Source organism: Ambystoma mexicanum, chromosome 14 (genome assembly GCF_040938575.1).
Source record: "Ambystoma mexicanum isolate Mex_15411 chromosome 14, UKY_AmexF1_1, whole genome shotgun sequence".
In the NCBI taxonomy this organism is placed as follows: Eukaryota; Metazoa; Chordata; class Amphibia; order Caudata; family Ambystomatidae; genus Ambystoma; species Ambystoma mexicanum.
The window spans coordinates 303,416,058-303,428,969 of NC_090940.1; the positions used below are offsets into that span (position 1 = coordinate 303,416,058).

Below are 12,912 nucleotides of genomic sequence, written 5' to 3' on the forward strand. Positions count from 1 at the left end.
AGGGTGCCAGTCCAGGATCTTCGGGATGATCATCTCAGATTCATCACAGAACCCTAAAGCGCCCTGAGTCACTTGAGAGCTTCACATGCAGTAAAAATAAATAGGTCACACCGGTGTGCACATACACTGTCATTTTGGAAGGCAATGTTCTTTATGGTGGGAACTCGGAGCAATCCTACTACAGATGGGGGAATGGTGAAGAAGGAAACATGGAGTCGCCTCCTGCCAGGGGAGAAACATCTGAAAAGAAAAAAAAAATGCTCCGATCTGGTGCGAGGGACCACTAAACAATAAGTACAAGGAAGAGATGGTAATGAAGATGAATAGTAATCGAGGCATTTTCTTGTACTTCAAGTGGCAAAGTTGTTCCACTGTTTAAAAATCCTATCACTGAACTTGGCAACCACTGAGAAACACCTGGTTTGCCCAGACCGGCTGGATTGCTTCTTGCCCATGGAAAACGCATTGCCACTCTCCTTGAGCCACCTATCAATTTGTCAAGTTATTTTGCAATGCAACAGTGGAAACGCGGATAAGGGTGAGAAATATATTCTACTCAAAGATGTGCGCCTATGGAAAACGAAGCTATAATCAAAGCCAGTAATCGGATGCTGGAATGGAAAAATTGGCAAAAAGCGGGGATGTGGAAAATTGGGCATGTATTAGACCGAAGATTTCTCAAAAACGTTGATATCTGATGTTTAAATATAAATTGTGCACCTCTAAGAATCATAGATAACAGAAACTTTCAACTCAGTTTACTGTTTTTCTCGCCTCTGAATTCAGATGTTCTCGACCCCATAGGTCATTTCACACCTCTCGCCATCCCGTTCATTGTCACTTCGACTATATCAGCGGCTAGCCCCTACCCTGACTGCAATGCCGGTTATGCTGGGAACAGGAAACTGGGAAAGACATCAGTGCCTTCAGACTGCAGAGCAACACTGAAGTCGAATCTCTTCTAATGCTGTTGGTATGAAGGTAGACCTCGACTTCCAGTACTAATAACAAAGGACCATCCATTAACTGGGCCTTGGAAGATGCGGAAATACAAACCCCTCCCTTCTGGAGACTGTTCCTATTGCTTGGACGCAATACATACAAAAGCCTGCACATGGTCTTGGAGTTGCAAAAATGTTGAGCCTTACTGGACAGAGCTCCTCCAGCAGGTTGATTCGGTTCTCACGTGCTTGGGGTGGGTGCACCGCCGCTGCATCTTGGACCTCCTCTTCTGATCTACACATCGCCGTTGTAAGAAGAATGTGGGCCTACAAAGCATTGATCATTGCAAGAAAGCAAATATCAAAGATCTGGAAAGGTAATGTCAGGCTGAACTGTGAGGACGTGTTACACTATATGGTCACCTTATCAGCAAAATCAAAAAGTCTGCTTTGCAAGGAAACCAATGTTATATGATTATGAATTATTGTGTGGAATGTTTAATGAACTATATATGTAACCCACATAGTGCCAGTGACAGCCTCTCAGTCTCTGGTCCCATTGCCCACCACCTCTTGTTAGTTGCTCTTTACTCTATCGTGTTTAGTTTTTCAGTCCTGGAAAACTTTGACTCTGAATTAGATGACTACAATTTCAGAAAGTTAACATGTTTATGAATAGAGGCTGCCTCATACTTTTTGTAGATGTTGTGTATATATTATGCCTTTGTTTGCACTTTAGATTCCATGGTGTACCTTAAAGTTGAAATACTATTTGAAACGTTTAATAACATTGTCCATAATTAAACATTTTAGCATAACATGACATTTGCAAAGACACTGGGCCTCATTACGAGTCCGGAGGTAACCAAGCCAGAAAAACCGACAAGTTACCGCCAGACCCATATTACCATTTCGCCTCCATGATTACCAGAATCACCGGGGCATTACGACCCCGGTGACCCGGGAATTCCAGAGGCGGAATTGTGTAAGTCCCCATTCCCATGGAGCATCATAGGACTCCATGGGGATGGGGACAATGGAAACACCGGTTCCGTCTATGAGAGAGCCGGTGTTTCCATGTCCGCCTGCAGGCGGGTGGTGTTAAACCCGCCAGGTCAGACATGGCGGGAGTGACACCTCCTGCCTGCAGGACTCTTAATCAGCCGGTCCGGAAAGAAAGGTGGCGGCGGTTTTACCACCGCCGTTCTTTCCGGACCGGCAGGGTCGTAATGAGGCCCACTGACTGGTTTCACTGCTCTCAACAACGACAATTGCATAGAAAGTTAGTCTTATGATATTGCATCCCAGTCCTTATACATCTTAAGTAATCCTGAGGCACCAGAGGAGCCCACGCTGGGTGAAAAGGTGTTCTTCCATAGAGGATTGCATTTATTATCTCCTGTTACGGTATGGAGGAATAAAAAGGGAGAACAAGAAGGCATCAATACTGTAATAACTTTTTAAGTGAAGACCAGTTCAACAGTTTCATCTGCAATGGTGCTATGCTGGACAATTAGGGCCATTATAAAAGGTTGGCATTTGCAACTTTATCTGATTCCAAAGGACAATGGCTTCTTCATCTGGTTTATCCATACTGCTGAAAAGCACTTTAAGTTTGGTCACAAAATGATGGACTCTAACAGTGTAAACTGCCTACAATTAGTCTACAACTAGCTACTACCAGCAGAGTGGTAGTAGCTGCCAGGTGCAAGTTACCAGAAAACAATACAAAGAAGAGTTTAGAATGATGTTATTCCTTAAAAAAGGACATCTTACAAGGTTTTTGGGTGCACTATTATATTACCCTCTCTTTTCAAGACATATAATCATAATAAAAAAAGGACATTATACATGACCAAATGATGCAACTCAGTAATTTTTATTGCAACTGGAAGACAATACATCACAGAAACTTTATGGTAGGTTTTGGGAAAGTGTTATTTACAATAATTGATGAAATAGTTTGTCTTTGGCAATATGATTACACATCAAGAAATGTAAAATGCAAGTATGCCTCCAAATCAACATTGTTCATATTTCCTAAAGACGGGTTGATTGCACTTGCCTCTTGACTGCTCATTTTAGGTAAACACAAATACAAGATAACATTACTGCTTATTCCCCTTCACCCCTCCCCTATCACAGTAATTATTTTATGCTCAGGAACTTGGCAGTTTCACATATCAAGTACAGAAAGAAAAAATGGCATTTTTTTCATCATTGTACTCTTTTCGCTTCTTGGCCAGTTAAGGTCCTGCGACACTCAGGCTTTGATGTTCAACCATCTTGGCCTTTTTGATTGCTTTATCACTTTTTCTGTAAAATAAAATCTCAGAAATATTACAGGATCAAGAGTAAAAAAAAAAAATCTACAAGTTTATAATGCTTTTTTTCAATACACGTACATACAGAAATATTTTCTCCCCAACATTTTTAAAACATGGCAGCTTTAAGTAGTGAGTGTGAATGACACAGTTAACAACAACAATAGAATTCAGATAACATTGTCTCAAGGTTTATTGTTTGACGTGCCCTGCCGTGAACTGAAAGTTGCTACTTTTCAGTGCTTGTTCACTGTACGCCATGCTCTTTTGAAAGCCGCACGCAAGAAACACCCATCATATGGGGTGTGCAGTATGGCGCCATTTGTATTAAAAGAAGAAAGGGGAACTCAAGTCCCAGTTTAGCTGCTGGCCGCAGCTGTTTAAGTGCCTTCCTCATACTCCACACACTTGTAATGCCCCACTGGATCAGTAGACTGCACTTACTGCATGTGTGGGGTATCAGTCCCGATCTCAAGAGAAAGCTTGTTTAATTATGTTGAAATAACATGTATTATTTGCAAGAATAGTGATCATAATGGCACGTAAACATGACCGAACTTGAAATGACAAATGAAAACTAAAACATTAACTAAAGCACTTGAAGGTTAAATATCAGTCACAAAACATGGAGTGAAATGGCTAGCGAAAATAAGACAAATGGAGCTGATTGACTAAGCTAACATAAATAGTGCAAGTAAAACGAAATGCATTATGCTAAAAAAAAAAAAAAGAAATCGGATAAGTCAAACTTACACCAAGAAATTACTTAAGTTCTTATTTAAGCTACTTCTTTAGCTTTGTAAATCAGCCCCAAATATTGTTGACTCTTTCAAACTCCTGCATGGAACTACATTTGGACATGTGCAGAATTCTCACTCCATGCCGACTAAAAATGCATTACTCAACACAATGCAGGAGCAGAAACAGATTCACAAAATCAGCACCAACAAAACAGACTTGGCTGTTTATTTGCACCATAAATTGTGTGTGGGTCTATTGCAAAATGTGTGTAAATTGAGAAAATGGCTTAATACAGCACCATAAAAGTATAGACATTTTATTTATTGTTTTCTTTTGGGCCGGCAAGGTTGATATTTGTCTGATAAATCGTGGAAGAATGACTAAGTTATGTCAATTACTGACAACCCAATTTGTAAGTATGTGCTTAGTTCAGTAATTCATTATCCCAAACAGAAAACAAATAATCAATGTATTCAAATGATTGTTTCACAAACCCAAAAAAAGCAGCATGGTGTCAATCCTCATAAGTAACGTCAGAAAAAGACTGAACTGTAATTTAACTACAAATGGTTACAAGGAAAGGTCCTATTTACAAGGATGTAAACTGTGATAGTAGACCAAAGGAAACTGTGGTCAAACGAGGGCAATAACATACAGATAAAGCGTGCCTGTGGGGCACAAAAGAAGTATAAATAGAAGAACATTATTTAAATTTGATCACAGTGCTGAGTTGTGTGCATTAACAGTGCACATTAGTGGGGATTTGTAAACAGTCCGTGAGAACGAACCAAATGGATGCACTGGGAAGACCAAAATGGACTATTGAGTTACAGGGGAATGAGAAAAGGGAACAATGCAAAGTTTAGAGGTAAACAAAAACACAACAGGTGGCGGTAGATGTGCTTGTCGATAGTTAAAAAAAAAAAGAATGGGAAACACTTGGTAGGAAGCACTTCTATATTGTGTACAATCCACAGATTGTACAAAATAAAACAAAACAACACCTTAACTTTCCATTAAAGAAAGTATTAAATCACAAATTATATAAGAAGTAAAGATATGCATGATTTATTGAGCGCGGACCTAGCATTGAAAAACAGTGGAACGCTGTGCATCACAGGTTAATAGCATTAGACGTTAGGGGGGAAACGTCACAAACGTGCTGTCAAACACAGAGAGCGGGCTAGAGTCTATAAAAATGGCAACCGTGTATTTACTGAATGGTTACCTTCCGATTGCTTCTGAGCGGTAATTCACAGGTACCACATCATCCCTTGAGTTAAGGATTTTGAAAGTAATGAGGCGTATAATGAGAAAGGGCGCAGGAAACCACAGAGGAGATGGCTTAGAAGCATTTCTTTACACCAAGAAGATCTGGTGATGATTAAAGTGATGGTAGACTAAAGAACTGATAACTGTGTTTCCTCTCGGTCAGCATACAGCAAGGGTTACCAGAGCAGCATCAAGCAATACTCCACCAGTAGGACACTAGATGTAGGGTTATCAGAGCAATACAATCAGCTACATGATTTAATGGATCTGAAATGGAACACCACAGGAGATCCTGGATGAACCTTCACTACCTAATGTATAAGAACAGCAAGCAAGTGTTTTTTTTCATCCAAATATAGGGACAACAAATAACCTACTTAATTCAAAGACAGAACAAAATCCATCAAATGCCTAAATATAATGTTACCCTATCATTGAAGAAGGACATCTGCTTATGAAGGCCAACCACAAGGATGCAATAGGGGCCAATCTCCTGAGGTTTGTTCTGGGAAATTTTGGAGATGCCCGAAGAATTACCAAGTTTGCAACATATTAAGATATTTCAGAAATACCTCTACTATGCTCAAAGCATCCCTACAGCAACAGACCAAAGCGAATACAATTTCCACTTACGAGACCTCCAGATGTAGCAACTCTGGAAAAGGTGGGAAAAATGTGGGCAACTGCCAAATTCCAGTCTGTCCAGATACAAATTTAGGGTGTATAATACTGAAAGTATACAACCTATACCATGAAATAACATTATCCGAACATACATCAATGATTTTGAAAAAAGAATGCATTGTTATCGAGACTGAACTAGTACCGAAGTTAGTCTTATTTTTTTTCTTTTTCACATTAGAAAAAAGGAAACATTGGGAATTAGTCTAAATCAAATGCTGATTTTAGGTAAAGAAAAACCATGCACTCTAGAAATCAGCATTTTACACATTGAAATAAAAGTGATGCTGGTTGATAATTTGATATTTTGTAGTCTTAATATTTTAAATTCACAAACTGTGTGTTGAAAGTAGGAAGAATAAACAAGACATGGGGAAATACACCCAAGAGGGTTTGTGATTGGTCTTATAACTTGATATCAAACCTTTGTTAAAATTATTTATTTGGCTTTCATATGAAAGCTTGACAGACTACTGTGCACCCAGCCATTGCATAGTATGATGCCCAGTTCAAGACCACCATTATGAAGAAGGATGTATTAGGATGCACATTAATGTAAGCTTTTCACGATTTAAAAACTACTTCTGCACAAATTGAAAAGTGAGGAATATTGACTCTGTTACAAAGCTCATAGGAGAGGGGTGCATAGGTCACATGAAGCACATCATGGAGTGAGCCTTTTAGTCAAGGGGTTCATACATGTACATGAACAGTGAGAAGAACTCCTCACCATTGAGCTCATATACGACTGTGGGTAACCTCATTATACTTAGCGGAACAGCCAGGCACAAAAATGACGATTTGCAAAAAGATGGCGGGAAGCAGGGTGTGAAATATGCACTTGCCGCTAGCCATTGGCTAGTGATAATTGACTCTTGGCGATTAAGAAATGGCGTGCTGTGTGTCTGTGTAGAACTGAAGTGGCCAGTGACATTTTATGGCTGGCCAGTAGCTTACAACTTGAAATGTTCACCCCTGGGCAGCAGAGATATGTCTCTACTATAAACTTTATCGTACGTGATAGAAATCATAGGGAGCACAAGTTTGGTGAGGTTTATATAAAACCTGGTGGGAGCTGGTCAATACCAGCCAGTCAGAGTGGGACCACAACAGTGCCATCAAGTCAAGGGTTCATTACATCATATAGAGATAGCTTGCATTTGAAACATTACATTAAGTTACATTAAGTAATAAGATACATTGAGAGTTACACACAAATATCGTTCTTATTAATTAATATCTATTAAAAACAATCTATGCAAGTAGTGTATGCAACCTTCCTTGCCCTTAGCATTATGACACAGTTTGTAATCAGAACATATTTAAATGTAATAAAGGGTTGCATTAATGAAAGTCCTTCTAAGGAATGTCCAAGAACCAGATGTTAGGACAGAAACGTGTTGTTTTTTTTTAACAATTCTTGTTTGGTTTTGGATGTGATCATTTGTTTTATTGGTTTTTGTGTAGTTCATGTTTGATTAATTCGTTTGTGAAGTTCTTTTGTGCACTTTATGCACAAGAGTGTTGTCAACCCATATATACTGTTTTTTCGTTGGAAAGAATATATGTTTCTAGTTACAAATTGTTTCATAATGCTATGGACTATGAATGTTGTATGAATTTGTGGAATAGCTTTTTGAACAGATATTAGTTAATGAATAAACACCATTGTTTGTATAATTCATTTCATCTCATTACTTAATGTAATGTAAGTCTTATAAGCAAGTTATCTCTCTATGATGCTTTGAATTTGTTAACATAATCCAGGTTTTTGAGAGATGTACTAAGTCCTGGAGTTCTTAATATATTAATAAGAGCATTTCACAGGCACATTTTTATCATCAATAGAAAACCTGTTTTACTTATTGTGCTTACTGCTTGGTGCAATTTATGTGCAATGAGTGCTCAGTGCCCAGATGAAGACAACAGAGCAATATGGAGCAAGCTCATGAATGGTGTGCTTGGGTCAATGGTTTGGGGTTTTGCCTGGTCTGCAGTGGTTTCACGCCTCCATTTTGTTAGTGGACTGTTCGGTTTTGGCAATGTTATCACTATTACATTATAGATATATATTTAGTTTAGGGGAGGAGCATATAGCGGTGAGACAAGGCGAGAAGCCGTGCCACGGGTGGGGTAAAGAAGAGGATAAGGGAGACTGCACATTATAGGAAAAAGGTAACAATTACATGTCAACAGCGAAATCGCCATGACCAAACAGCCACATATGGAACCGTTTCTGCATGCAGCGAATCAGGCTTTGAATAGAATAGTTTTTACACACTACCTGCTTGGAAACATATGCTTGACACTTTGTTCCTTAAAAGCAACTAGACGGGTATCACTACATAAGTGGCTTCTTAAGCCAGTTCAATTGGGGAAAGCCTGGGAAGACTAGACACTTACCAGAGCCTGCAGTTAAAAAGAAAAAAAAACAAAGAAATCTGGTGCCAAGCCTTATGTATATACGAAGCGATTTTGAAAGGTGCATCCGTAAAGCTGATGGAGTGGAATTCAATCCATTTGCAGTTCTATTAAAAAAGGATCCCATAAGATATGCAATGAACCAAAAGAATAGACGTAAACCCAAGTGGGTATGAAGAAATGGCACCTGCCAATGTAACATAATTTTGCTAGTGCAAGAAGTATCCCGGCAAGCCTCTATATGTACATGCAGAGAAAAGATGGATACAGACTTGCTGAACTAAAGGGAGTGGAGGAGGAGGGCCTCAGGCTGAGCTTTAAAGCAGCAGATGAATATCATTTTGGAGAAACAGCCATAAAAAAGGTTGTTCTGGATGAAAGACGCTGCATTCTGGATGAAAGGCACATCCCCGTCAGCGGCAAAATCACCAATTTAGACAGTTTTAATCGATCAAATACGTAACCTATGATACTGTCATGAAAGTAAGTACTGTGGATCCAGAGTAGTGGGCCATGACATCACAAATCTCAACCTAAAGTAGCAACAGGGCAGGGAAGCTATGCTGAGATGTTGGCACAGATGTAAATACACACTGCACATGGTGTAAAATTGGCCTAACAGTATTTAAAACTAAATATTCAGAGTGGGGGCCACCTGAAGGAATACATTACATTTTCATAAAAAGCAAAACTATCTTGTGAATGGAGAGACATCTGAATGGGACACACGTCGTCTCTGTTTATAAACGTTACAGCACGATATCCACCCATCATCCAAAGTGGATGGCAGTTCCCCTAAAGGATCCACTGAGTGGGGAGAGGGGAGAGAAAATGGATAGGGTGTGTGTGTGTGGTGGGGAGAGACTATGATACCGCATACAGTGTATGCAATCAACTGTGTATTATGTTGCAACCCATGCGATCCTTAACTGTTTCCAAATGCCTATCTCTCTCCCCTAAATTCTTGATTCAATTTACTTGCTCAAATATCTGTTATACAGTGAACCACCACACCGTTACCTTCTTGAAAATGTCACACACCAGACTCCTATTCCAAGACCAATCCTACACCATATATAGACGAGGTTTCATTTAACATGTGAAAAACTACAACAAGAATGACAAATTGACATTCTGATTTCAAATACTGAAGGTTTCTTGGTTTTATCGTAATATTTCCATGCAAGAGATCGTGTTCCATATCCAAACTGGATGATTCTATGAATGTATGAGGACATCGGGCGAGAAATACTGTGCTGTTGGGTACTGTTCACAACGTAGCAATAGGCATGGGAGACAAGAACATGGTGTGTGGTTTGATTGAATGCATGCACCCCACCATCATTCCAGGTCCAATTATAAAAGGAGATTTTTTTTCCCTTAACATGCGTCTTGACCAAATTCCACATAGCTCATCAGAATGATGTATTTTTCAAACTTCTTAGTGCAGCACTTTACAAGATGTAATTCATGGTGATGATGTTATTTCTGTGAAATACGGGCCATCATTTGCTGTGGGTATGACATCACGCCAAAAAAGTGTTTCCGCCACTGAAAACTTAAGAGAAACCCTACAAAAACAATCATTGTTAACAGGGAACATTGTAAAAAGCTTCTATGATGCCATGTCAAGGTTCTGGTGAAACAAACTAGTTGATCAATCTTCAGGCGTGCAGTTCTTTACTTCACTAGATGCCCCTTGATGGCATGTCCAGACTTTAATACATGGCTACTTATATAAATGTACATAAATATTTATTTGGCTTAAAGCAAAAGGAGATCTAAGACGAGTGTTTACATTTTTCTGAAACACATAGTTGGGCAGTGACATTTTGGGGCAGTTGTGCTAGCTGTGCCATCCACTTTCCTGAACAAGGCCGCGTGATAAATACACATACAGTCCTCCCTTTCTAGAAAGGAAAGCGGGACAGCAATTGTGAACTGAGCCGTTTCATCCTGAAGTCAGAACATGCCCGGGGCAACAGAAAACATCTTTACACACTTGATTTGATCATACACACTCACTACTAAAATCGCCGACCAATTATTGCATTATGTTAAACATGAACAGACAAGGAGGAGAAAAGAACAAACTTATCTTTTATAAACAGAGAAGTACAGTAGGGGGCTGAATGTGCAGACAAGGCAGTATAATTGAACCATCCAAGCCCTACCAGAGCATGAAGTACTTTTTTTAATTATATTGCAGAGAGTAAGTTCCCCAACAGTCAGTGTTTGTCCCTGAAGAAGGTTAAACCTTAAACACCTGCTTCCAAAAAAAAAAAAAAAAGAAAACAGAAAGTAGTCCAGGCCTTGAGGCCTTAAAAGGAGAGGCATTGCCTTTTTCTCTATTTTCTAGATTTATATGAAAATAATTCATGCTTCATGCTAAATACATTTTTTTACCATACAAGAACTTTGTTATCTTTGAATAAAAAAAGTGTTGTGTTTATTTTTTTTGCAGTTTTCTGTGTTTTTACGAATGGAATCCATGCACTCTGGATCATTGTGGCTATGCTGGTTGATTCTGGAAACCTTGCTGACAGTTTTGCAACGATGAACCCTGACTGACGTAAAACTGCGCACTCCACTTCGAAAGGCAGTTTTTGAGCTTTGTAAAACTTAAAGTGTATGGATTTGTCCATCAATATGCTTTTGAATATAGCAGAATACTCATGGCAGGCTTTGTAGCATGTTATTTCTGTAAGAGTGGAGCTTTTATCAAAATAAAAATATTAGAATCAATGCTTTCTCCTTCAAATCAACTGCACATTTTCTGAGAATTGATTGCTTTTGACCCGGGCAGTTTTGAAGACTTACTGTAGCTTGTTTTGTGTATAAATATATATATATATAGATATATACACACATATACATGTATATATGCATACGTCTATACACATAGGCATATATAAATATATATTATATATATCCATCTATTCACATACTTATATGCAGAGAGAAGTCTTTTTTTGCACGCAGTGCCAATCCTCAGGCTTATGGCTTAATTTAAAGATGACAAAATTCAATGATTAAAGCAAGCATTCCTTTCGACACATTTCCTCTCTTTTTCACTATAACCTGCTCCAAACATACTTCAACTGAATGTTCCTCCAATTCCCCTTAACCTAACGTCGGCCAGCTTTCACCATGGATCAACACAGTGCACAGGCGAGCGATGTGCGTGCTTTTGCTGGCATCCGTGCCCAGGTTCTTGGCTCTCCGAGGTGAAGAGAACATCCATAGTGCTCACCTCTGCAGATCATGACCTACATTTTCATATGGTTTTCACTTGATCTTGGTGGGGGGGGTGGAGGAGGTTGGTGAGGTTTGAGGATAGAAATAAAGAAAACCAAATCAGAGAAAATCTGAGAAAGAGCAAAGCTTGAATGATTTCACTGATTGCAGAATGTTCCGCTACCAACTGTATTTCCAATTGTTTTGATGTTGATTTCCCTGCATGTTAAACATGCGGTTGCACTTGGAAAGCCAGAGAAAGCGGCGATGGGTTTTGGCTATTTTTGTTAAGTTACTCGTTGTCTTCAGTTAATGAAAAGCTTTTGTAAATTAGCTGAGTGTCAGTATGAGTTATATGGCTTCAATCTCCTTTAAAAAATAAAAATCTCAAGGGTAACAAACGGGAAAAAAGGCAAAAAAAATAAAATAAAAAGTAATTGCTGATATTGCCACAAATCATTAGAATTCATCTGACGTGCTGAAGCTAAATTTTCAAGTCTTAACAAATCACTGATTTGCTCTAATTTTTTGTGGTTTCCTTCTCTTTTTGCTCTTTTTGCCCTTTTGCCGTCCGATTGGTGATGTTGTTCAAACATGATCGGATTCCTGCTAAATGCAAGAGTGACCCGGCAGCTTCTTTCATCTCTTCATCGTCGCTCTCAGGCGGCTTCTCTGTGCGTCTCTTTTTGAGTGGCAGTGTGTCGCTTGGTGGCTTTTTTGCCTTCAGTAAATGTTGCTTTTTCTTGTGCTGCGAGGCATAGCCACTGTCGGCCAGAGGGTCCTTGGGCTCTTTCTTGATCAGTTTCCTGTCCTCCTCCTCTGCCTCACTGTGGCTTTCATGACTCTGGGCGCTGGCCTCGCTGTGGTCATGACTAACCTTGGTGGCAAACTCGTAGTGGTCGTCGGCGGAGGAGGTGGAAATTGAGTCACTGCCAGGGGACGTGCTTCTGTTGTTGGAAGATTTGGCACTGCTGTAGTTGTGATCCTCCTTTGGGTCGCTGCTGACGACTGGCGAGTCACACGACGGTTCACTCTCTGTCCTCAGGCGGCAGTTTCCTATTCCATTCCTGTTGAAATATTTCAAAATAAGATTAATCTTTGAGACTTGGACTGATGTAAAGCTCACATTACAACAAAACATTTGGAAAATGTCAAATGTCAGGGTGGATGTAGTGAGTGGTTTGCATTCCTTTCTCTCCTGGGCTTGGGGTGACAATCAGGTATACCAGCTAATAGGGGCAGGAGAAAAGGGATCCATAAGGATAATCCTAAAACCAGAAATCCATGACAGTGAT

General features: G+C 39.6%; 1 protein-coding gene across 5 annotated transcripts in view; it reads right to left on the bottom strand.

Moving 5' to 3' along the window:
* Window positions 1–2,801: 2,801 nt before the first annotated feature.
* Window positions 2,802–12,912, bottom strand: part of FOXN3 (forkhead box N3) — a 1,349,433-nt gene continuing 1,339,322 nt past the window's right edge. For all 5 annotated transcript variants that reach the window (XM_069637430.1, XM_069637431.1, XM_069637432.1 and 2 more), the window contains one exon: window positions 2,802–12,684. In XM_069637430.1, coding sequence (XP_069493531.1) covers window positions 12,138–12,684 — 547 coding nt within the window. In that variant the 3' untranslated portion in view covers window positions 2,802–12,137. The remainder of the gene's footprint in view (window positions 12,685–12,912) is intronic.